The 27,546-nt window shown below is 40.1% G+C and overlaps 1 protein-coding gene across 6 annotated transcripts in view; it reads right to left on the minus strand.

Annotated features, from left to right (window-relative positions):
* The window catches only part of ATP8A1 (ATPase phospholipid transporting 8A1), a 229,420-nt gene that overhangs the window by 19,711 nt on the left and 182,163 nt on the right, over window positions 1–27,546 (minus strand). For 5 of the 6 annotated variants that reach the window (XM_049630441.1, XM_049630436.1, XM_049630437.1 and 2 more), the window contains 6 exons: window positions 26,891–26,965; window positions 26,664–26,786; window positions 22,852–22,930; window positions 17,549–17,610; window positions 14,307–14,363; window positions 13,272–13,379 (listed from right to left, as the gene is read on the minus strand). In XM_049630441.1, coding sequence (XP_049486398.1) covers window positions 13,272–13,379; window positions 14,307–14,363; window positions 17,549–17,610; window positions 22,852–22,930; window positions 26,664–26,786; window positions 26,891–26,965 — 504 coding nt within the window. Of the gene's footprint in view, window positions 1–4,874; window positions 7,177–13,271; window positions 13,380–14,306; window positions 14,364–17,548; window positions 17,611–22,851; window positions 22,931–26,663; window positions 26,787–26,890; window positions 26,966–27,546 lie in introns of those variants that run through there. The other variant, XM_049630438.1, reaches the window with a different exon arrangement.

Raw genomic sequence — 27,546 nt, forward strand, 5'->3', positions numbered from 1 at the left:
ATGGTGGTGATGGTTGCACAACACTGCGAATGCACTTAATACCGCCAAACTTAAAAATGCTTAAAGTGATTGGGGTGTCTGGCGGGCTCCATCAGTTGAGCCTCCGACTCTTGGGTGTTGGCTCAGGTCATGATCTCATGGTTCGTGAGTTCAAGCTCTGCATCTGGCTCTGTGCTGATGGTGTGGAGCCTGCTTGGGATCCTCTTTCTCTCCCTGTCTCACTCTCTCTGCCCTCCCCCATGCCCTCTCTCTCTCAAAATATACAACTACGTAGACTTAAAAATTGTTTAAGATGACAAGTAGTGAATTATGTACATTTTGTCAAATAAAAAATGTTTAAAACTTGTAAGGATTCTAAGAACAAAACCGTCCTCCCTTGCAAATCCAGACTCTACCCATTTGCTAGTCCTTCTGCCCTGGCTTCAGTTCCTACTGTGTCTTCTGATCTTTGCTCAAGGTCATCTTTCCAGTGATGCCTTCCATGACCACCCCCACTTAAAACAGCACCCCACCATCACAATAGTAGTTTCTATCCTCTTTCCTACACCACGGTTCTCCACGGCACTTACTACCACCATCCAGCGTGCTACAGAACAGACATACTTGTTTCCGTCTCCCTCTCCTCCTCCCCCTTCCCTTCCAGAATATAAGTGCCTGAGGGCAGAGTTTTCGATTTTGTTCACTGCTGTATCCTTGGCAACTAGAACTATCCTTAGACATATATTTGTTGAAAGAATAAATTGTTGGATCACCTGGGTGGCTCAGTGGGTTAAGCACCCTACTCTTGATTTTGGCTCAGGTCATGATCTTATGGTTCCTGAGTTTGAGCCCCATGTGGGGTTCTGTGCTGACAGCACAGAGCTGGCTTGGGATACTTGCTCTCTCTGTCCCTCCCTTGCTCTCTCTTTCTCAAAATAAATAAACATAAAAAAAGAATAAATTGCTTAATCAAAGTTAAGTGTACAAATTAAGGGTATTAAAAGAAAAAAAAAGACTGGACCAACATGTTAACAGTGGTTACCTTTGAATACTGGAATAATGTTTTTTCTCACGTTTTCCCTATTTTCCAAAGTGTATTTAGTGACTCTAAGCTACTCACATAAATCAAAATTATGAATTTTACTTTAATAAGCAAAATTATCATCAATTTTCACTGATACAGAAACATTCAAAATAGTTATGATAAAACCACTATTTTCAGGCAGATCCTAATCTCTTTTTCTGCATTTAGGATTATCTTCCTAGGCTTAGTTACGATAATGAGGAGAAGACATATTTGCTTTTTTCCCAAATGGTTCTCTAATTGGGAAGAACAGATGATTCAACAGTGATCCTCCTGTTCGGAAACATAAACAACTTGTTTCTTTGTGTTTCTGTCATTTGTCTGATTTTCTAGTTTTCTTCTCATTAACCATGTACATATCTGGCTAAAGTCTCTCCTGTTGCTGCTGTGAATGGGACCTTTCATTTTCTTTGTGTAGGAGGGCTTATCTTTGAAGATTTAGGGCTTTTCCAAGGGAGTTAACAAGTTTTGGGGAAAAAAAATCCCAGCACTTATTATATATAACTTATATATCCCATTACATGCTTCTTGGGATTTGGTCAGTAGGGTGTCGGACCCAAGAGGGCAGCTGTTCTTTCCGGCCATGGCACCTCTGAAACATCTTGGTAGAGTAACCCTTCCTGTGCAGGGATGGTCTGTGCTATGGTGTGGCGACCCTCGTATCTTGCCATCTCCCACTTCTCTCTTTTTTCAAAGCCATCCAGCAAGTTAAAAGCTCACTTAACTTCTCTCACCTGCTCCTCTCAGTTAATCCTTCTGGTCTCCTCTGTAAGCATCTTTCTCACGAAATCATTTTCGTCAAAAAAAATTCAGTGCTCAACCTCAGGTTTTCAGGTATTGTTTCTTTTCATACAAATTTTCTGGGTCTTTCCAAGCACGTCGCAGCTCTTGTCTCCCTACCGTGCCTCAATGCTTCGTCTCTGCTCTGCCAGCTGGATATTTCTTCAGAAAAGGCCCACTCTGTGTCCGCGACGTCCACTCCCATCTCATCCAGCCTCAGTTACCCAAGTGGTCGTTTTCTCAGTCCCTAGTCTCAGGGGAACCGGGAGAGCTGATTCACAGAACCTGAGATACAAGGATCCTTTTGGTACCTTGAAGACCGAAATCCACAACTTGAGCATCTCTATTTTTGCGGCAAAATATCAATTTTATGTAAATAGAATATGACTTAGTGTATCAGAACTGTGCCTCCTCCTGGCAACACAACCACGGATGTATGGGAACTTCATATCGGCTCATCAAAATCAACGCTGCTTTCGGACATTACTGTGCCATTTGAATTTAAACTTGCAAATGTTTCTGAAAATGTCTCTGTGTCCAAGGCTTGGGAAACACCATGGTGTGACCCTGTCAATGTCTCTAAGTTGCGTGAGGCTTTCCCAGAGGCTTGAGCCTGTCTGTCTAAATTAATTGTGGTACCTGGGTGTGGGGTTGGATTTGGAGGTAACTAAGGATCACTGGGTCGGCACTAAGTGGTACATTCACCACCTGATACTTTAACCAGAGAAACTTCAAGCTCATAGGAACTTTGGCTTGAAGACATGAACTTCCACTGAAATCCTTCAGGGGCTACACATGTGGGATAGTGTAGCTCAAAACCTCCCTCTGATAAAACCCAAAGACAGAGGAATTCACATGCCAAGTTCCATGTTCTGGTGCTTATTACTGAGAAAGGTCTTTGATGTCTTATTTTAGCTGAAAAAAATTCTTGCAAAATTTCAATTATATCATATTATATTCGCGTCAAAATTTAAAATGTTTTTCACCCCTCATAGTTTATTATTAGCATTTATCTATCATGCCCTCTGACCCAAATCTTTATTCTATGGTTTCAGGTACTTTCTAGAACACTATGTATTTCATCACAATGAAAAGCCATTTGCCATGGCTTAAAGTAATGATGTTGATGACACTTAAGGAGGTTTCTGTGACCGAGTCTTTGCTTAACTTTTCAGCTCTAGCTCCAGACATTCTCTACCTTAGCAACCCCAAAGTCCTTCTTTGCTTGGGCTGCCCTTTACTTGGAAAGTCTTTCTCCCCCTCTTCTGCTAGCCGCTGTGTATCCTGATCACGGTAATTAGCATCCATCATAATTACCTGTGGATCTGTTATTTTATCCACAAGACTCAATCTCCCCAAGAGGACCCTCTTTTTTCACATAATGATCCACTGACACCCATTATAGATCTTGACACACAGGTACTCTGTAAATCTCAGTTGTATTGAGTTGACTTGGGCTCTTATATAGGATGAATTATTACTTTCTCCATAAAAACAGAGCAGAACACCCAGAAAATAACTAAGGAGAAGGGTGTTTCAAATAAACTCCAGTATGTTTGCAATTATTCCCAGAAGCTCTTGCTTACTCAGAGACAAAGGAAACCCTTGGCTTGGAATATTCCAAATAAACAATCAAAACTCTTAGCAAATAGGCACATGGCTCCAAATCATAGACAAATATGCAAATTAGATACCAGCTCATAGCATTTATGCACTTTCCCTCCCAGTGGACATTTCAGGATGGTGGTGAGGGGCTCAAGCAGGAGCGATCACCCTGGGGGACTCAGAACCAATATTCCATCTAGCTGTATGATGCAAGCAGCAGACTTTGTATCTCCACCCTCTGGCAAAGGGAGTAACGAGAAAATAAACGATTAAGAAAGATGTTCGGAGGCAGCGCAGGAAGAGTTAGTTGGGACCTGAAGTGATAAGTTAACTTTTTTAAAAAAGGAAAGTAAAATTTCACTCTATACACGTATATACTGAGAGCTGAACATGCAAAATAATCTTTCTGAAAAGGAATCAAGAGCGCTAGGATATATGTGGCTCTGAAACTTTATTTTCTAGGGATCTAGTTCCCAGACAGTGAAAATAATTAAGAACAGAATTTGTTTTGTTTTAATCTTATTGTACTATTTAAAAAAGTTAAAAGTACAAGCAAAATGAGAACCGAGTTAGTAACCAAATATTCTTTTTATTATAAGAGAGATAATTTAAAAATGTTATGATGTTCCAGGGGAAGTTGTGTAAGACAGGGTTCATTATCTCAGTGCTCAATCTGTTTACCTCTTCTTTCATTCCTGCAGGTTTTAATAATTTTGTGATGGCTCTTTATCTCAAAAACCATCTCAGAAAACATCAATCGTTTGATTACTAGTAATACAATCTGTGAAACATGCCGACCTATAGTTCAGATTGTAGAAAATTATTTTCAAAAAATTTTAAATTCACTCTCCAGCTTTATTGAGACATAATTGACATGTGACATTATGTAAGTTTAAGGTGTATGATGTGTTGATTTGATACATTCATAAATTGCAAAATGGGTACCATTAGCATTAGCTAACACCTCCATCCTGTCACATAGTTAGCATCTCTTTTAGGAAATTATTTTTAAGAAACTCAAAAATTCAAAAAGCACTCAGCTATAAGAAAGACACAGAAAGGTTGTTAAATGGCTTAGGTTGAAAAATTACTGACTTTCATGGCAAAAATTTCTAGTTGTTCCCCAGTATATCCCCTCTCCCCTTCTTAGATGCAAACACTTGATTCTTGGCTGGACACTTTGTCCTCTAGCTCAGACTCTATTCCTCTGGCTCTCTTGTTGCAGCTAGGTGTGACTGTGTTACTAGTTCTTGGCCTGTGAGATCTAAGTGGAAATGTGGTGGGTGCTGTCTAGGAAAGAGCATCAAAGATAAAAGGTTAATCTTTCTTCTTCTTCCCTTTCTTGTTGGCTGGAATGTTGGTAAAGTGGCTAGAGCTGAAGCAGCCACTTTGGACTATGAGGAAGTACACTAAGGTTGGCCAGTGCAGCAAATACAAGAAACCTGGTTCTTGATGATGGTGCAGCTGCCGTACCAGCCTTGGACTGCCTGCCACCACTAAACTTCTTTTACATGAGAGAGAAATAAGTTGCTATCATTTAATCCACCCTTTTTAATATCAAAAAAATATGCCATAACCATTGAGGAGGGCACTTGTTGGGATGAGCACCGGGTGTTGTATGTAAGTCAATCTGACAATAAACTATATTTAAAAAAAGCCATAAAATAACTTGGTATGGATGATACACGCTAGGAAGCTGAAGTGACAGCATGGAACAAAGTAGCTTTTGACCACTCACTGATGATCTATCTCTTTATCTTAAGGTAAACAATCGTGTTCAGTTATGAGCTTTACTGAAGCAGATCATACAGTGACATTTGTGATTTCCTTTACGAGCATTTCTGATGGAATCCCAGGCCTGTTATCCAGAAACAAGCTGTGCTGGTCTCACGAGTGAGAATGCTGAGCTTGGGGGTGTGGTGATCTGCCCTCTGCCCATCTCACTGACTCCTTCCCACCCTCTCCACTCCAGCATTCCTGCCTCAGAGCATGGGCACCTTCTGTTCCTTCGGTCCTGAAATGCTGTTCTTTACGCACGTATCATTTTAAGTTTCAGCTTAATCATTCCTTCTTCAAAAAGACCATTTTGGAGCAGCCATTAGAGTCCTGCCCTTTAGCAAATTATCCTGTTTTCTTTCTATCACTTTGTGAAATCACCTTTAGTCACGCATTAACTGACTTAGTGATTGTTTCTCCCTCCCATTCCCTGGTCCCTTCAATCTGCATGCTAATAGGGATCTGGCCTAATTAACTGATTACCTAGTCACAGTGCTTAGCACCCATTAAACACTCAACACACATTTATGGAATGAATGAATACAAGAAATGATTCCAGAGAACTCTGCCAGACTAACAGAGACTAACAGCAGGCTTTGTTCAGTTTCCTGTGGTTTGCTCACTGCCATGGCACTTTGGGTGTACCATATCATCTCTTACATTTATGATATCAGCACGCCATCATTAGCAATGAGATTCTTCTTATCTTTCTAATGTTGATTTATTTTTGAGGGAGAGAGTGTGAGCGGGGGAGGGGCAGAGAGAGAGGGTGACACAGAATCCGAAGCAGGCTCCGGGCTCCGAGCGGTCAGCACAGAGCCCGACATGGGGCCTGAACCCACGAACCATGAGATCATGACCTGAGCTGAAGTCGGACACTTAACCGACTGAGTCACCGGCAGGCGCCCCTCATTAGCAATGAGATTCTTAAGGGAAAGAACCAACTCCATTCATCTCTGCATCCTCCACTGCCTAATATGAAGCCTGGCATACATTAGTCACTCAATATACATTTGCCCTGCATTATCGGAAAATATGCTGTACCTACAGAAAGCAATGCCAGTTCTTGTAAGGACCCTAAGGAGAGCTCTAATTTCAAAATGTCCTGATTTGCCATTAGAGTTGTCATATCCATAGCTCTCTTTGCTTCTTCGTGTTTCTACGTAGGCTTCTCTCTACAAAATGGGCTTGGAAATGGCTGTGCAACCAGCTGCCTTAAGGACTGTGAAAGTCTGGCCTGTCTCATTTACTGTCAGGGGCATGAGGGCTGTTGACCAACGGCATGTTTTCCTGGATGGGCTCCCAACTGCTGGCTCACTGAAGAACATCTGAGAGAGTTCGGCGTAGTTGTTCCCTCTAGTCTCCTTGGCTAAGCACAGTAACTTGGATGAAGCTTCATCGTATCGTAACACTGCCCCACCCCATCGGCAAGGGCTGGTCTTGTGACCGATAAATCATTACATGCTATCTAGGTAATTAAAAGCTGATAGATGAATAAGGACTATTTCAACCAGGAAATTCCTCATATGTAAAGTAATTTATCGTGTCGGTAAAGTGGGCAACGGCACAATTTAGGAAAATCATAACACTAATGTTGTTTATTAATACCGTTCCTACAGGGGTGACACCAAAGAGTTCAACAAAGATTTTTATTGTTTTTCGGAGAGACTTTACCAACCTCAATCAAGAGATCTGAAATTCTGTAAAACACATGCTTGTTCCTTAACTTCAATTTCCTTCGGTAGTTTTATAGATCCCTTAGGCCAGGGAAAGCAGAACCAGACGGCGCTTGGGAGGACTTTACAGTGCGTGTCTGCAAAGCCACGATGAATTTAAAAGTTTTGCCGATACTAAGCTTCTGGTATTAATTGTGATATGAAATGATCCTCGATGTGGCTTCCTTTTCAGTTTTTAATCTGGTGTACTAACCATAGTGACTAAAATATTTTCTTCTGGAAATAAAAAAAAAAAAAACCCAAAAAACTCAGTAATATCATCTAGACAAGTCGGAAAAGCAGGCTAGCATATGTTTATATAACATAGCACTTCTCCCCAGGGTCTACCTTGCCCCATAAATTGTTGTACTGGTGTGAAAAAATACAAGTCAGGTCTGAAAAAAAAAGTCCTTCTCTTAAATCACAACCATATTTGTGAAGAGGAAGACAGCGACATATTTAAAGTCACAGCCAAGCCTGTTGCACTATTTTCTTTTTCTTTTTCCTTTCCTCAATAATTTCTCATCGTCGGATGTTCTACCTTTGCATCATCCACTGCCCCCAGCCCGATATCAATATTCGGTCGTAATAGTTAATATTTCAGTATCTGTGGTACTGGAATACTTGTTAATCATTATCGTCGAATCTTTATTCTGGACAGAGATGCAGAATTACTGTAATGGAAACAAAGTGCAGAACTATAGGAAGGAATGTTCCCAAATGGGAACACCCTGCCACCAACTGAGAGCCACCCAATCTGGCTGTAGCTGGAGTAACTGAAGACTGCATTAAACTCTGAGATATTTGGGGAACAGATTTTTGGAACTTCACGCATGTAGAATGTGCTGAAGTAAGGGGGAAAGAAGTGATCCGATGGTGTGAAAAGAACCCCCGATCTGTGATAAATGAGTGTAGCTTCTGAGTACAGCTGAAGATAGAAATAATATATACAGACAACACATTCCTTAGTTTACTGACCAGATGGAAGTCTTTTGACTGGTGGCACTGATAGGAAAAGGCATCTAACATCTTTAAAGTTGATGAGGCTGGCAGGAAAGGCCTTAGTGGAGATGGGAGAAAAAATGTAAGAAGAAACAGAGAACGGTGTGTAAGGAGGTTAAGGGTACAGACTGTGTCTGAGTTCCAATCTCAGCTCACTCAAAGCTCTGTGACCTTGAGAACATTATGTAACCATCTTGTGTCTGTGAAATGTATAACACAACTTACCTCACCGGGTTGTATTAAATGTTCATAGTGTTAAATGAGTGAAGGCATGGAAAGTGCTAGAACAGTGACTGGCCTTCAGTAAATGAGGACCTATTACCATCAGAGTGGCAACCGTACATTCTCTAATGATAATGGGATGACTGGGTTTTCAATTTTATGTGTATTTTTAAAAATGAGAATGGTATTATTTATACTGGTATCACTGTTAAGAAGAGCCAAGAGTCTAGGTTATGAAATGAGATGGAATTTCTATAAATGTATTTAGGAAGTTAGGTAGGTGTTGAAAAGGGATAGTTAAAAATTTGGGGACTTTTTAAGAGAGATGGGCCAACTGAGGGAATTTTGTAATTGGCCAACTTAGGGAAACTGATGAGGGCCCCAGGTATCCCAGGAAATAGATAAATCAGAGAAATCAATGGAGTGCAGGCAACATAGTTCCAGGAAGGAAAGAAAAAAAAAGACTTCCCCACTTGGGAGTAAGGAAGATCAAGGGCCCCAAAGAGAAGGTATTTCGATCCTTAGGATGTTAGCGGAAACCAGAATTTGAAAAGAAAACCTGGGGTAACTTCTCTAGGTCACTTGCTATTGTTTTGCTTACCACAAAGGTTTATTATCTGGGTTTAAATAAAACAAGGAATGCTTGAAATCAAACACAAGTGCCTGGAGAATATGGTGTGTGCACAGTAAATGTTGGTTCCCTTCCCTTCTTAGTGTTGCAAGGATTTTCTTTCAACATGTTGAAAGATACAACTCTGTCTTCAGATGGGCTGCAATGATGAACTAAGAATGTAGATTGGAAAGGACTATAAAATCCTGATCTATGTGTGAAGATGCATCAAACTGAATATAGAAGCATGAGACCTGTACCTGTAAGTTGCCTAATTTGTGTACAATTTGCACCCTGAGATCCTGTTAACTAGAGCAAAATAGTCTGTGCCCTTGCAACATTTAAGATGTTCCTCTGGAGAGAACTGAGTGAAGAGAAGCACACAGAGAATCTGAATCTTAGGAGTTGGAAGGCAGCCTTGGATGTGCAGATGATAGATTCTGCCTAAGAATCACTGGTGGCCCACTGGCACAGAAAGGGTTTCCTCAATGAGCCCAGCATCCTATTCTGCCACTAGACGTCACTACATATTGGCTCTTTAGATGTTCTATTTGTGCTGAAATCTGCCTCTGTATCTTCTGTGCATCTCTGCTTTCTCATCTGTAGAGTGGTTATAACCAGTCTGCAGTGAGGATCCGGGGAACAGAGGACAAGCACTCCTAACGAAATTCACAGACAACACTATGGGGTCTGCCTTGGCTTCTTTCACTCTCACTCCTGCCATCTGGTCTGTTGGCAAACCCAATTGGCTCTACCTTTAATGGAGATTTGGAATCTGACCACTTGCACCACTGCTGTCCTCCTGACCCATGCCACTGTGATCTCCCGCCTGGGTTACTGTGATAACCTCTGCAAAGGTTTACAACACAGCAGCCATGGTTCTGCCATGAAAACCTAAGTCAGATCCAGTCACTTTGGCTCTTGATTTGGCCACAAGTAAAAGCCATTAGGCTGTATGGGAAACACGACTGAAATCTTGGCTCTTGGCCCTCCTTACCTGCTATAATTTTCTCTATAATACTTGTACTTGTCTATATGTTTCACTTAATTATTTGTCTGTCTTCTTCTACTAGAAAAGTGAGCTGAGAAGTACATGAGTTTTTGTCTGTTTTATTTCCTAATGAATCCAGTGTCTAGAACAGTGCCTGAATGATTGAAGGATCTCAACAAATAGTTGGTGTATTGACTGAGTGAATGCATATAAAGTATTTAGAGAAGTTCCCTGGATACAGTGTTCAATACACTAAGTATTTAATATACACTAGGTATATTATTTTTTCCTAGAACCTTGGTTGCCTTTTTGAATAACTGCTCTGTCTTGCTGATGCCACACAGTGTATCACCATCCCCTAAAATATCACCTGGACCAGGATGGGCCAGTAGGGCTATTATTTTCAGTTCTAGGAATTCTGGACTATCCTGTGGGCCCTTATTATGCTTTTAGGCAACCAAACATGCATACATATTTAATTAATTGTTTCGTTCTGGGAGAAACTGCTGCCACATCAATATAGGAAAGAACTGGAATCCTTGGGTAGAGTCTTGGAATTAGACACTGAGACTCGGCAGGGGTTGTGACAGAAAGTTACTACACACCACACCACGAATCCTGTGGAGGAGCCTTAAATCCTGGGAGCTACCCCGGGCCCCGTGTTTCATTATGTGGGTCACATAAAACATGTCGAGTTGAGGAATGCTAATATTTATACTTATCCTGATGTTATTTATAGTAATATATTACTATATGTAACACCCAATAATATATATGTAGTATATAATACCATTTTGCTATGAAAGTTAACAGATGAATAAATCTTATTCAAGATGGCTGGCCAATTATATATATATACACATGTGTGTGTGTGTGTGTGTGTGTGTGTGTATAATTGGCCAGCCATCTTGAATAAGATTTATTTATTCATCTGTTAACTTTCATAGCAAAATGGTATTTTAAATATATATATATATATACATATATATATATATACATATATATGTTATATATATATATATATTTATATATATATATATATGTTTATATATATATATATATATGGTATATATATATAAGTGGTATAATACATACAGGTATAAATATTGGTACATAAATAAATTTTTCATATATTTTCATGTTTGTATATATGTATGCTATGTATCTGGCTACACTCTTGACTGAAATATAGAATTTTAAGCTTAGAAAAATGTAAACCTAAGGGTAGTTGCTTCTTTCTGAAATTAAACTGGATTATAGTAGAACTAGTGACTCTCTACACATAATAAAAATGTTCAAAAACTGGGGCACTTGGGTGGCTCAGTTGGTTAATTATCTGACTGCTGATTCCCGCTCAAGACATGATCTCATGGTTCATGAGTTCTAGCCCTGCGTCAGGCTCTATGTTGGCAGCATGGAGCCTGCTTGGGATTCTCTCTCTCCTTCTCTCTCTCTGCCCCTCCCTTGCTTATGCTCGCTCTCTCAAAATAAATAAATAAACTTAAAAAAAAGTCCAAAAAATTGAGTATTGCTACAAATATTCTTGGGATCTAACCCTAGTGCCCAGGAAACAGTAAATGTAAATTCTCTATCCCTGAGAATATGAGTGGCATTCTTGTTAAACTCTTTTTTGGCAGTTGCCATGAGGCTCATTTGCACACGTGCATACACACACACACACACACACACACACACACACACATACAGCAAAAGACTTGGTAAGCACTAAGTACTATATAAGTTTAAAGTATTCTTTTCTTTGAATAAATTCAACAGTCTTACAGTCAAGTTTACAGCTAAATTAATCCGTTTTTCATATTTTCAATGGAGCCCCAGGTATTTAAACACTGTATTCAAAGAATCGGTAGTAATAACAAGAAAAAGAATCCCTGTTAGCACTTCCCACTGTATGTGAAGTGAAGAGAAACGTGATGGAGTACTGACATTCACTTCACTTTGAATTAAACACAGCATCACCGCAAATCTCAAGAGATGATATTAAGTTCTCTGTGTGGGTAATACCAGGAATTCTACAGGCAAGGGTAGAATTATATTTGGTTGGCAAAAAGCCAATCAAACTTCACACTTCTTTTAGAAGTAGGTGGTCAAAGACTCTGTTCTTGTCATCAAAGCTGTTGGCTACAGTGGCTTAAACTATCTGAATCTCAACATCTTCTGTGACATTCATTTTGAAGATAAAACATTAAGAAGTGAGGTAAAATGAGGTCTAACGAAAATGATATTGAATTGGAATTTTAACCTCAGGGAAAAGCAGGTCCGGTGAGACAGAGAACATCAAATAAAAACAAAGGACTGATTTTCCAAATGGTATCTTCAGACACACATAGTCTCTGATTTTACTTCTTCAGGAAAAAAGGACTCTAAGCAAGGTAAGCAGATGCATTCACAGCTTTCTGTTTTCCTCACAATACATGCTGTAAATTTTCCAGAGTTCATAGTACATGTTTCCAAAGAGGCCTTCACCTCTGGTGGAAGGAAGTACATGCTCCTTGATACGTCTGGTTTTGCTGTAATAGTATATAATACCTCTCTCTAATAAATTGAACCACAAAAATTTTTTTTCAAACGTGTCTGCATTCTGCTAATTTATAAAAAGCAGGATGCTGTCAGATAAAATTTCATGAAAATGATCTATAAACCAGACTGTCAAAAGTGAAAGGTACTCAGGCAGTACTTAGGGGCAACAAATCCATGGAAACCACTGGAAATCTTTCCTGTGGCTGCAGGACAACAATGTACTGTAACGGAGCTCACATTTCCTTGATTTGCAAGTTACTGTGAGGTCACAGGAAATCCTGAAATGTTTTCCACATTTTCTTTTATACATTTTATGTCAAATTTCCTGCAATTGAAATCATAAACCCTCCTACTGCTGGAATCTCTTCTGAAGGAAAGGAGATCTTGTGACACTCCCCCATGAACACCTAATAACTCAATTCCTACCAGTGTAACCAGAACCTAAAAGACAGAATTGAAAATGGACTGTGATAAGGCTGAAACGTCAGATGCCCTAACTCGTTCAAAATGAAAACGAAACCAATCTCATTAAGACGACTCTAAAAGTGCATTTAATCTAGTGACGGTACACTTTTCCCTAGAATGAGAGATAACAGAAGAAATGACAGACTGTCCCAAAGACAAATCTCTGATTTGTCTCCATTTCTCCAAATCTCTGATTCAGAATGTATTTGTGGATTTATAGTCTAATTTTAAAATGGCATCTTCTAGATGGAGATTCTTAACATGAATAAAGCTCCTGACAACATTTTAGTGTTCCAGCTAGGCTTTTGAAAGGGTAAGTCAGATTTAAGTAGAATGTCCAAGTTTAAAATGTTCTCTCAAGATTTATCACTTGCAACTGTGGAAATTAAAAATAGCTTTTAAATGGCCAAATACTATTTTAATACAAATCCATGCCAAACAAGGTTCGTTAATGAACACCAATTTTTAAGATTAGTTGGATCGGGAGTTATCAGGACACATTACCTCTCCTGACATATCAGGGGCCATCGGAACAGCAGGCCACAGAGATGAGTAGATTCCAAAAAACACCACCCAGAGTACGATGCTGCCCCAAATCGCAATATGGCTGAACTGTGAAGGAAGAGAATCTGAGTCACGAGACTTTTAGGTAGGCCGGCTCCACAAACACTAATGAAGCTTTCACAAATTCCCTTATTAATTTTTTACTACATCCATCAAATAGTATCTATAGGAATTTCTAAATAATGATGTGGGCGTGTTTAACTAGATTCTTCATCAGGGCTAATGCTAATGTCTTCCAACCATGGCTAGGATGTTTGTGCTACTGGCATTTAGAAGTGTTCTGTCTCTGTCTCCTTTGGGGGCTTTCTCCTCCGAATCTCCTCTTTTTCATCTGCTACCATCTTTAACCTCCTTTGTTTTCACTTTGCATGCTGTCTCTGGGAGAAGTTAGACACGTGGGAGAATGCTACCTGTATGTTGATGATGGTCAGCTCCACGTTTCTTGTGCCCATCTTTCTCCTGAACATCAAACTTTCATTTCTTTTTGTTTCTTGGGTCTCTCTACCTGGATACTGCAAAACTAATGTTCTAAACTGGAACATGTTTTTATCCAAACTGGGTATTTACAAATATCTGAGGACAAATTTTTGCTAATATTGCTGGTCTTCATAATCATTTTCCAGTGGATTTTCCGCCAAATGCATCTTGTGACACATTCTACTAAGAAAAGACTCTTAGTCAAATAAGTTTGGAAGCCTCTCTCCTTCCTGGGATATTCACAATACACAATAATATATTAAAGGCTCTGAAACTCTTGTGGTCAATAAACCTACTTCAGTTTTCTTTATTCACTGTTTCCAAATCAGACAAACTAGAATCCCCAGTTCTCCTCCTTCCACCCAAGACCCCTCACAATGAACAAACTGTGGGACCAGGGAACAGGGATGCACAAAGTTAGTATAAATAACAACAATGTTCACAGTTAACACCTAAGTTAACGTGAAATGCCTTGGTTGTGGAGACAGACACTCTTACCCATGTCCAATATGAGGTCTCCAATCCAGCTTTCAAACACACGGTTATCACCACAAACTAAGACAGAAGGGAAAATGTTATTTTATTTCATAAATGTGACAGTTCCAATGACTGAAGTGAGGTTTATAAAGACTAAGTATTACACTGTGAATTAGACTATGGGACTGGTACATGATTCACAGCTTGCCTTGTATGTGCACCAAGCAAAGAAACAGGTGGGCTATCTGCACATGGTGGCCATGGCCACTCAGAACTGCCCATTAGCAGCATCACACTCCTGCCACCATCCCTGCTCTCCTCACCTGCACAGCCTCACGGTCCATCCACGAGGTTTGTGCCTGCCGTTTCCTGTACAATTCGTGAACGGTGAATGCAAACCTGCGGTAACTTGGATTCAAGTGTGCTTTAATTTGATTTTAGGGGCACCTGGGTGGCTCGGTTGAGCTTCCGACTTTGGCTCAGGTCATGATCTCACGGTCTGTGAGTTCGAGCCCCACGTCAGGCTCTGTGCTGACCGCTTGCTCAGAGCCTGGAGCCTGCTTCAGATTCTGTGTCTCTCTCTCTGACCCTCCCCTGTTCATGCTCTGTCTCTCTCTGTCTCAAAAATAAATAAACATTAAAAAAATTTTTTTATTTTATATCATCTGTAATGGGGTGCCTAAGGTGGCTCAGTCAGTTAAGCGACCGACTCTTGATCTTGGCTCAGGTCATGATCTCACGGTTCGTGAGTTCGAGCCCCACATTGGGCTCTGCGCTGACAGTGCTGAGCCTGCTTGGGATTCTCTCTCTTCCTCTCTCACTGTCCTTCCTGTGCTCTCTCCCGTGCTCTCTCTCTCTCAAAATAAGTAAAATAAAGTTAAAAACTTTTTAAAAACATTAAAGAAATATCATCTATGAGACTTAAAGCCTCTACTTTCCGAACTTTAGAGATAAATTCTAAAATTCTAATATAACTGGCTGTTTAGAAATTTAAACACTTACTCTGTAACTCTACTTACTTAAAAACCCTACCGATTAGGATATAAAAGCCTGTTATGCCCTCCGTGATGCACATACCCGTTATTGACTCTGCTACTAACTCTGCAGTAAGGGAACCTGCTGTAATGAAGTGTCCTGTGTTTTCCACAGGGTGGCTCAAAGGTTAATTGGACATGCCCTGGAGTCACACTACTTGTGCTCAATGTGTCACCATCTATTAGGCACTTTGGTCAAGGCATGAGGCAAGTTACTTGACATGTGTGTTTCCGCTCCTTCACCTGTAAACTGGGACTGATGTAGGTCACCTCCCTCACAGGGGTGTGGGTATAAAACACTAAGAACAGTGCTTGGTGCTGAACTGTTATCTGCTATTATCTTTTTATAATTAAAAATGAAGTTCTAAGGGGCGCCCAGTGGCTCAGTTGGTTGAGCGTCCGACTTCATTCAGCTCAGGTCATGATCTCCTGGTTCGTGGGTTCGAGCCCCACGTCGGGCTCTGTGCTGACAGCTCAGAGCCTGTAGCCTGCCTCGGATTCTGTCTCTGTCTCTCTCTCTGCCCCTCCCCTGCTCACACTCTATCTCCCTCTGTCTCTCAAAAATGAAAACAGTAAAAAAATTTAAAAAGTATAAAAAAAAAAGTTTTAAAGCCTGTCAGTAGTCAAAGGAATTCTGGGCACCGAAGGCGGTGGCAGTGTGACACCAGCCTCGCACGGGTGGTCAGGGCACGCTTGCTAGCTCTGCGTTTCGGGCACTTTTAGGGTTTGCAAATGACATTAGGGGCTTCCCCGTGGGGTCATAAAGCCAGGTTCAAGTGAAGCGTGTGGGCCTTCTCAGCAAGATATCTAACGGCAATTTAGGATTAATATCTGTAGAAATAAAACTCTTAAAATGTAAGTGCTCATTAACAAACCCTATAAAAGTTCAAAACTAACAGGTGTAGGTTGACATAAAGAAAAACACCTTCCTGAGACCTGAGTGCCTGAATGTGTCCCTAAAACACATCCATGATACATCCTCCGATTAATTTCTAAACGTACTCTATCAAGTAGTTACTTATTTGTTTTGGCACCCACGCTGCATGAGACCAAGTCACCAGCGCCCCTGACCCGACACACTTTCTCTCTCTGTCACTACTTCAGTTGGTTGATGTCAATGGAAAGAAGACCTCTGGAAAAAACTTAATCCCTCTGTTACTTACTGGCCTTAACATCCTATCACTCAGTAACTTAAACACTTGATATTTAAGCATCATAATATAGTTTTTCTACCAACTGAACCGGCCACACTGACAGCCACTTAGTATTTGGAGCAGCACACTGCCTTCATCGGGGGGTCATGGACAGGGACACAGGATTAGAGAGGAGGGAATGCTGGCCTGAGAATTCAGAGTTGAAGGTGAGTAGAAAACTTACCAGACACCAACCACGTGACCTCGGGCATTAGCAGTCAAGTAATAGTTTTGACTTTTAAGGTTAAAGTGGTTTTAAAACATTTTTTGGACCTTTATGGCAGGAACGGGATTGCATGCATGTCTGTGTCCTCTGTAAGTGTTTGGATAGTGACTTAACACAGTGGGTTCCATGCCTTGTGTGGATGAAATGTCCCTAAAGAGTGATTCCTCTCCCATTTCAGTCATCATGAGACTCTAGAATAATTACTGGTTAAATACCCAAGAACAGTATGATAATATTTGCCATAAATTCAGGAAAGCCAAAAAAAAAAAAAAAAAAAATTAAGGGCAGTAAAATAAAAATGAGGAAAAAGAGACAAGGAAGAGAAAAAGGGCAAATGGGGGGCACTAAGAGTAAAGAGGGAATACTGAGAACAATAGCAACCAAAGTCTTGTAAAGTCAGTGAGCCCAAATGACATATTAAGAACCTAATATAAAAAAACCTCTTAATAGTCAAAACATCTATTTTCATTTTTATTTAGATTATTATTTTTTAATTGATTTATTCTTGAAAGAGAGAGAGAAGGAAAGAGCACACAAAAGTGGGAGAGGGGCAGAGAGACAGGGAAAGAGACAGTCCAAGCAGACTCCACACTGTCAGTGCAGAGCCCTTCACGAGGCTCAATCCCATGAACCGCGACATCATGACCTGAGCCAAAATCAAGAGCCAGATGCTTAACCAACTGAGCTACCCAGGTGCCCCTCATCTTATTTCTTTTTTAAGGGGAAGTGTAAACAACTCTAGATCCAGCAGTGCACACAGTTAAAAGGATTTGATCTGATATACAAACTAGGCAAATGTTCTGCACTCACCGTGTAAACAAAGTTTCCCAACAGCAGATAATCGGAGGTTTTCCCATTTCCAAATACGGTACCTGTATGACAGGAAGAGAGGCTTGTTAGAAATGAAAATAAATGAAGTCCTTTCAGAATCCTTTCAAATATAAATCAATTTACATGTGTTAAACAAAAGAAGGGGAACCAAGTGGCACACAATAGAGCCAGCAACTAGCGAATTAAAAAAAAAATTGTAAGAAGTCTCACAAAATCGCTATGAATGTGGGTCACAAAGTGAAAACAATTTTTCCAAAAGCCAACATGAAGGAGGAAAACCGACTTGTTAACCAATTCTTAGGATCCATGAGATGGGGAAAAAAAAATCAAACTAAGTATTAAGCAAAGCCTAATGCTATGGACACTGAGACAGGAAAGCATCCTGAACCCTTAATAAAGAACTCTGTTAACAATACAGATGAAGGTTTTAGGGAGGCTTCGTACTTTCTCTTCATAAAGTTGTTGGCATTGGTCCAAAAGGAATTCATAAATGCAACTCACAGAAGACTGAGGGCACCAATATGATTCCAGGCATATAGCTCTTGGAAGGTCTGGCTGAATTTAGGGGCATATTTTAAAGTATTTTGTTATCCCAGAAATGACTAACTAACGTGGCTTTAGATGAAGGGAGTGGTAGCTAACAAAGAAAAATGATTACTGTTAAAAAAATTAAAATAATAAAAATAAATGAATAATCATATCATTGGCACCACGGAAAAATGTAAAACTCATGGCATAGGCAATACGATATCCTATTTATACAAATAGGCAACAATATTTATTCAAAGTCTCACGTGCAAGGACAAAATATGTTAACGTATGGGATGAACCAGGCAGAGTGGCACTGGTATGAAAAGAAGGAATAATCAGGTGAGTTTGGGCGACACAGATTGGGGCTTGGTTCTGTGACTAATTGTATCACGTTGGTGTATAATCAATCTCCAGCCAACTCAGTTTCTTCACTTAAAAGATGAAGTGAAACGAACCACCCTGGAGGAGTTTTGAGATTAAAATGAGGCTTCATATGTAAGGCACCAAGCACAGTGTCAGTACTGGGAGCACGTGGTAGGGGCTCCATGATGTGGCTCTACCCTCTCTAAAGTTTTTGGTACAAGTAGTCAAGAAGGGCTGCTTAATGGCTTGGCAATAGAGAGGACTCCTTCCCTCTGTGGGGGTATTCCATGATTAGGGATATAGGAGCTGCCGTGCTATGTCTTATGAGTACATTGGGGACAAACTTGTAAGTGTCTGCAATCAACCTGCAAATTTCCATACAACCAAATTAACATACTCATAAATCTACAAAATAACTGGAAGTGTCTTATGATCACTTCCTGTTTTCCACGCATTTACATAGGTCCCTTAACCAAAATATATAAGTTATCAAAAATGATCACATTTGGGTCCAAGTAATAAGCCTTCTGGTCATGACTGGTTCATCATGAAGAAGCCGAAGATTCATTTGAAGATCACATTGAGAAAAAAAATTAAGAGCCTATTGTGGGGTTTGTTGGATTCAGCATTTGGATCATTCAGGCAAATCATTCATTCTCATACTTTCTCATCTCTAGACTCCTTTGCACTTAAAAATTATTAAGGATCCCCAAAAGCTTTTGTTCATGTGGTTTATATCTATCGATGTTTACTAAGTTAGAAATTCAGGCAGAATATTTAAAAATACGTATTGATTTATCTAAAAATAATAGTAATAAACACAATACATACAATATAAACAGATTTTATAAACAATATTTCCAGAAACAGAGCAGGTTAGTGAGAAAATTGGGCACTGTTTCACATTTTTATAATCTAATGTCTTGCTTAATGGAAGGCAGCTGGATTCTCATATTGTTCTGGTTGAAATATATGAGGGAAATTCAACTTCACGGAGAGATGGAGTCATAGAGGAGTGTTTTAAGAATCTTCTCTAACGAGATTCTTTGATACTACATCAAAACTCAACAAGTAGTTTCGTGAAGGTTACACGTGGAACCTGAAACTGTATCAGTGAGCTTTCAGTGCTCTAATTACAGTAAGATCGGGGGTTCCACTTGACACTCTGAGTGGATCTTCAACCCAGGCAGGATTCTGCAGCCTCTTGAAAGTAGCTGGTTCAGGTCAGAACTCGCATGGCGCATAGGGCACTCTGCCCGGTTCAAGTCTCACTGGTGCGCAGCACAACGGCTTTCTGCTCCCTTCCCGTTTTGTCACACAGAATATTAATGAGACGTGCACCAGGTTTCAGGATTTAACAAAGGTATCGGTTTTACAGCTTCTTCAAGGGCATGCTTAAGTGCAACTGGCTTCTGTTGTTGTTCTTTAATGTGGGTGCCTGGCAGGGAAGAATACCACTGCCCAGTGGTCCGGTGGTACCACTATGTGTGCTAAGGTACCAGCAATTTTAGCCGCCTTGCTTTTGTATTAGCTGTGAAAAAAGAAAAATCACGTCTGGATAATACGATAAAAATTTTGAAATTTTGACCTCAGGTAGCCCAAAAAAGGTCATGGGTATTTACAGGTATCTATAGGCCATACTGTGAGAAGTAAAGAAATGAATATTTCGCTGTACTTTCTATAGCCTTACATTTCTTGTGTACCTCATCCTTTTAAGAGCTACAAAAACAAAAACAAAACCCCAAATCTAAAACCTCTCCTTATTTAAAAATTAAAAATAAGGCAAAAAAACCCCACAACAAACCCCTCAACATTAGAATGTTACAAGGTAATTTATGCCAGATGCCATTCATGTGGTAAGAAGAGAAAGCACAAGTGCCCTTGACTGGGCTAGGTCTGGGTCTACAGGTGGCACCCTTTTTATCAACTGCCTCTGCTGACGGTAGCTGGCTCGGGCAGTTTCTGGGAAACTGTGAACATGCAAAGGGAGTCCTAGGATCTGTTCGTCAGGAGCTGGAGTTACCTGGGAATTCCTTTCAAACTCTGTCACTGTTCAGGTGTTTTTAGATGCTACTCAACTTGAGATACTTTGGATATCCAATTTCTTTTTTCTAATTTACAATGCTGAAATATCAAGAGATGGCCATATGTAGTCTTTCATACCTATATTGATTTTGCAATCTGAAAATAAGGTTTACGTAGGGAAGTTGTCTAAGGTCCCACATTGTACCCTACATTTCAATGTCCCACGGTTCCAAAGAGTGGAAGCAATCTAAATGTCCGTCAGCGGAAGAATGGATAAGCAAAACATGGGAAATCCATACACAACGGAGCATCATTCAGCTGTAAGAGGTGAAGTACCGATTCATGCTGCAACTTGAACCAAGGCCACATATTACGCGATTCCATTCTTCCGAAATGTCCAGAACAGGCAAACCCACAGACAGTAGTGAGTGGATCCCAGGGGCTGGGGGGGAGGAGCGATAGGGAGTAACTGCTAACGGGTATGGGGCTTCTTTAGGGGGTGATGGGAATGTTCTGGCATTAGACAGTGGTGAATTTGGGCAATTCTGTGAATATGCTAAAAAACGCTGAATTGTACAATTTAAAAGGTGAATTTTATGGCATGTGAATTATTATCTCAAGAAAAAAAAATCCATTTTGGTTCTCCTGGCCCATCCGGGTCAAGAGGCTATACTCGAATTGGATTTTCTTACCACTCATTTCCATGGCTTAGAAAATGAGAAGTATTTAGTGTACTGGCAGGGAAATTAACAAAGAAAAGAGATGAAAAATCTCTGATTCAGACATGAAGCCCTCACCCTCCTTGTAACATTTACCGCATACGTGCCACGTGTTCCCATGAAGGGACAGTTCACTAACTAGGTATTGTTTTAAACACTGCAAGTACAACATTGAACCACACGGGGAATCCCTTCTGGAACTCTGATTCTTTTTTTAATTTTTTTAAATTTATATATCTTTGAGAGGCAGAGAGACAGAGACAGAGAGAGAGAGAAAGTAGGGGAAGGGCAGGCAGAGAGGGAGACACGGAATCTGAAGCAGGCTCCAGGCTCTGAGCAAGCGGTCAGCACAGAGACCGATGCGGGGCTCGAACCCACGAACCATGAGATCATGACCTGAGCCAAAGTGGGACACTTGACTGACTGAGGCACCCAGGCGCTCCTGGAACTCTGATTCTAACTAAGGAGAAAGACAATAAAAAGTGAGCAAATATGTCACACCCTGGTAGTCAAAGACCTCACGAAGAGGACAGAGGATAATGAGGAGGAGCAGAAGCAGAGAAGGCAGTGTTGGTGGCTCTCTGGCAGCCCAGGCCTGAGGCACAGAGGGAGAGAACCCGCTGGAATATCTGGAGGACGAAGTCAGCAGTGCATCCAAGCGGCAGGCTGGGGCCCCGCGGCCAGGAAAGCAGGGAAGACACAGGTGGAGGAGTTAACCCCGGTGAGGGCTGTGCATTTCGTTCTAAACTCGACAGAAGTCTGTGGGTTTGTGAAGAGCGAGGCACGTGGTCCATGTCCCTTTTACCAGGACCACCTTGCCTGTGGAGAACAGGGCATAGGAGGGCAAGAAGGGACCGGATGCTGGCTCTTCTATTGCCAATCGTTAACTCACAGCCGGTGGGGGAAGGCCTGCACTTCTAAAGGACGGACAGACCTGGGGTGGGGTAGGTGTCGTGTTTTCAATGCCTGTAGTTTGGGGGCAGAGGCCCCCAGCAGCCGGCTGCCTTCCTCGGGATCTCCAGCAAGGTCTGCTCCAGGGGACACGGCAGTACCAGCTCGAGAGTCACAGGGATCGCTTTCTAAAGTGGCTACTTTATCATTTTTATGTGCAGAGCCGATTCACCATCATCCTCTCTCTCAGGACTGACGGAATAAAGTCACTCCCTCAAAACAAGCAGAGGAAAAGCTTACACTCCAAGATGACCATAAAAACATATTAAAAATCTCATTCAAGATGTCGGCTCACATCGACTTGAAAACACGAGTGTTGTCTTATCAGGTTCAGTATAAAGGGCTTGGTACAAGCCTCGCAGGTATAATAAATGGACTACATAAAATATTAGCACTACTGTCTTCAAGCTCTACATCAATGGAGGAAAAAAAGAGCCCTAAAATTTAACTCTCTGCAAGTTTGGAAAACATGAGAAGTGGAGAAGAAAGGCTTTGCATATATTAAATCACTTTGCTCCCAAAGGAATAATAAAAATCTTTAAAGTGTGTACAGTTTTTGGATGCATGTATTTTAAGTTAAGGAAAACAGCATAAAATGAAACACTGCTATAATTTTTAACATATATTGACATTGAGTTATTTTTCTAAAAACGTAAAAAGTCATCTCTTAGCATTCATATCCTTTCTACTTACCATACTGAAGGGCTTTTAGTGGAAACCAAAACAGAATAACTGAGTGGAAGAGGCCATTTAAACAATGAACCCAGAAAACCTGAGGGAAAACAAAAATCCATGAGAACCATTTGCGATAAACTAGCTCTGTGAACTCTGACCTTTCTTTTTATCTGTGAGCTAGATTCACAAAACGTGTTTCTGTCGGGCCACCACTGTGAATTAATAGAACTGACAGACACTTTCTGCCTCTTAGACCTTCATGGGTCATTTATTTATTTTTATGTTTCTCAAAATGTTTTTTCAGCTTCACTGAAATTTTTTTCTGCTTTCTGAAAGCCAAGTATTAAAAGTTTAAATTTCTTCCTGCAAAGGAAAATAATATTGAAAAGACATGTAGATCCCGAAATTCTTTAGGTGCGACTGTTTTCATAATTCCAGAAGAACAGACTTTTGAAAAGACTGTAATTTGGTGAAATCCCTACTTTCTCTTTCCCATGTGCAGTACAAGTGTAAATGCTTCAATGGTAAGGATGTAATGCATCCTTTCTCTCCCCCCACCTCTCTCTCTACACACACTACATGCTAGAAATAACAGGTACACCATTTGTGTGATTCTTTACCGCACTGCCACTGTTACTGAATTTATAAAAGGCTTCCACAACTTTTAACACCTGTCAACGTCAAAGTTCCTACAAGTGTAACGTCGTTTTAGTTAGTACTTTTCTATATCGATTGTACTTTAAGAACAATGGAGCATGTATGGCCGGTACTTTCTCCGTGGCAGGGATGTGCAAGATTAAGTTATAGAAAAACCATTTACAATTCTTATGGTCCTTTGAAGTGCGGCAGTTTTGTCATTTAAAAGTGCTTCTTGCAAGCAAAACTTATGCTAAATAAAACTGGCATGTATTAATAGTTTTAAGCTGTTCAAACAACAGAAATTAAGTTGCCTGCCTCCCAAAATTTTCCACTGTGATCTCAATCTCCTTTGTTAGCTCACCCAGCCACAGCGGATTGTATGATCCAATTTACGCTCCAATACATTACACATTTGAACTTGTGTTACTCATTAACCTTTGTCTCTTCTCCTCACTATGTCATTACCACAAGTTTTTATTTGACAGAAAGCACAGGTGGGTGCAAGAAAAATTAGTTCTACTTTTCCATTTTCCTGACCGATACTTATTGTCACATGCTAATCCTTTAACCCCTGTCACGACCTCAGAACCTCCGACCCTTTTTACCATAACAAACGTAATCATCATCATTCAGGGCAACAATGCTTCTACACTGGGGACCCACAGCAACTGCTGTGTATACAACTATGCATTTTGTAGCCATTTGTCCCTGAATTTTAAAACACTTAGATGGGATTTAATCAAAGAATTTTCACTGAAATCATGAGACAATCCATAAATACTATTAAAAATGGTTGGCAACTTGTATATAAATATTCAAAGGATAGAGAAATTGTATAATCTGTTTGTCTTGATCTGATGACTTTTGAAATGCATGGGCTCTGCAGACAATGAAATACTTTGTAAACAACAAAAGAACAACAAAGGATACAAGGAAGGATGCTTCCACACTGAAACTATAAACTACCTTTTCCTTGGCCACAAGACTGTCTAAAGTTGCCATGTGCAGAGGGCACGAAAAGATGTGACTTTCCAGGAATGGCTTTGGATACTCATGGCAGGATCAATTTATGTTTATAAGCAAGAGTACCATGGCCAAGTCTGTGGCTGGGAAGTTAACTCTTGAGAGAGTATCGTGGAGCCTGAGCTACGGTAGACTGGACACCTGTGACTGAGCTTGATACAACTGTCCAGGTTAGTGAGAATTACTGTTAGCATGCCAGTAGCCCTGGAACTTTCCCAGCTCTCAGATCACTTTTCCAGGAAAACAGCAGTTCACAGTCCATTATATCTGCTCTGTGTCTTACCGTCATTTGAAAATACCCACCACAGGTAACGAAAAGAATTTACAGCAAAGTGGTGCCATTTAATAAAAACTGGACATCATAAATAAATTTTTTTTTTTAAATCTTTTTAATTTTTTTTTTAATGTTTATTTATTTTTGAGACAGAGAGAGACAGAGCATGAACGGGGGAGGGTCAGAGAGAGGGAGACACAGAATCTGAAACAGGCTCCAGGCTCTGAGCCGTCAGCACAGAGCCCGACGCGGGGCTTGAACTCACAGACCGCGAGATCATGACCTGAGCTGAGGTCGGCCGCTTAACCGACTGAGCCACCCAGGCGCCCCATAAATAAATTTTTAAAAGTCCAAAAATCGGGGCGCCTGGGTGGCTCAGTTGGTTAAGCGTCTGACTTTGGCTCAGGTCATGATCTTGTATTTAGTGAGTTTGAGCCCTGCCTTGGGCTCTGTGTTGACAGCTCAGAGCCTGGAGCCTGTTTTGGATTCTGTGTCTCCCCCAACCCCCTCTCTCTCTGCCCCTCCCCCACTTGTACTCTGTCTCTCTCTCTCTCTCAAAAATAAATAAATGTTAAAAAAAATTTAAAAATCCAAAAATAAGACATTCAAAAATTAAAGCATGCATATTGCACATTATAAGCACTAAACATTTTCAGAGACTATTAGAAATACTTTTCAGAACCAGTGGCCCAGGACACTTCAGCTTTTGTTGTTGTTGTTAATTGACCAAGTTCAGTTATTAAAAACAATGCCAACAAGTCGTATCTGCACACCTGGATACGCATGCACAGTGCATTCATGAAGACCTTGTCTCAGAAGATGAATGACACCCTGGCTATCAAGTTAGCGTTTCCAGTGTGAGCTTAGCGGAAGTGAAATGCCTTTTACTTTATTCTCTTGGTGTACTGAGAAAAAATGTCCTTTGAGGGTTTTACAAATTAATAAACATTAAAAATATCCTATGGTAACTGTCCTAAATTCAAAGCATTGAATTTAGGTCACATCTGATTATTAGTAATATGCCAATAACCACGTACTGTACTAGATGGGAAAAGTTCTGTGAAGGTGTATTATATTCGTGGCTTTTATCATATTTTCAAAATAGCATCTACCTTGACGGTTACAAAATTAAACATTTTTCTTTCACTTACACTGAACAGAAACCTGAATTATTAACAAACACTGGTGGAAAGACTTTAAAATATAAACCTGAGGGAAAGTAAACTATGCAAAAATAAATGAGATATTTTTGTTGTTGGGATGAATAAACACCATGACCCCAAAGGATGACAAATAGTCCATGGTGTGTTATGTAGGGTACAAACTCAGAATGTGATTTTAGATAAACGTTAGATATTTTATCTTGTATTTAAAATTTCATGGGTTGGAAATACTGAGTATTATGACTGAGTTATTGGCCAGAGATTGTAATGCCCAATACAATCTAATATTCTTATGAGGTTGAAGTTATTTCACAAAACAGAGAATTGATAAAGAATGATACATCATCCACCCCACCACCACTTTACACATGTAAAGACAGACCTTATCGGTCCTGGATGACTGACCCCTGGGAGGAGTGAGCCTTTCCCCACAACGCTGCAAAGACAGAAAGCCGGAGGGCCAAAAGGACACTCTTGTCTGTCTTTCAGACCCAATTTACTGCTGCCTGGCAAATCCCAGTGAACTGTGGTTACAAGTTAATTTTATAAGAAAACAAACATATAAAAACCCTTCTCAGTCCATATCAGAACCTGAGGCAAATATGACTTGCCGTGGTCGGAACCCTGGAGTTGTTTCCTTAGCTTTGGAAGACCAGATGCCCCATGTAATTAAAACAGGAGAGCAAGTCCCCCTGCCCGCCCCAAACATGCGCCGGGACATCCTGTCCTACCTTGGTGTTGAAGTCCAGTGCGTTCTGAGACGTTTTGTATAATTCAGGATACTTTAACATATTCTCTTTTCTGCATGATCTCTCAAATATTCCGAGTGTTAAGGGAGGCATTGCTGTAAACATCTAAAGGGCACAAAGTGGTTATTACTCCAAGCAATCTAACGCAGGGTGAACCTTTATCTCAAAGTATTTAATGAAACAAAAATAATCAAATGTCCTCAACTTACCACATTGTAAAGACCTATACACCATCTCTCAAACAGGATCTGTCCAGAGAAGCCATTAACAAAGGCAAACCAGATCTAGGAAGAAAACAACCCCAAATCCCTCAAATTAGAACACAGAAAATATAAATGCATTGCTTAGAACCTGAAAACTCAACCACTGTATAATGGCCGTATTAACATATTATTTTCACAACTTTCTTAAAAATGGCATTTATTTTTTAATTTGAAGAGATGCTTTCAGAAGATATTTGTTATTTAAGTCAGAATTGGCTTTAGGTGTTGGGTCAAAAAAGAATCCTATTAATAGGCAATCATACATTAAAAACATTAAATATAACTTTATTTTCTAAAAGGTACTTTAGGGAATATATTTTAAGCCACTAAATTTTTAGAGGTTTAATTCCTTTTTGAAAGATTTAATTTTTGGTAATTAAATATTATTGTTTTTATTATAAAAGAACATTTGTTCATTTAGCAAATGAAATGATTTCCTATGACAATACCATAACGATTTTCTTCTGTGTTGGCTGTATTCATATAGGTCATCTATATAAAATTCACAAGATTACCTTACTGGAAAAGTGTTAGATAGTGTCATATCCTGTTCCTTTCCCTCTTAACAGTATAAAATACACATTTTCTCAAGTTGTTACATA

This window comes from Panthera uncia, chromosome B1, assembly GCF_023721935.1.
Source record: "Panthera uncia isolate 11264 chromosome B1, Puncia_PCG_1.0, whole genome shotgun sequence".
Taxonomy (NCBI): domain Eukaryota; kingdom Metazoa; phylum Chordata; class Mammalia; order Carnivora; family Felidae; genus Panthera; species Panthera uncia.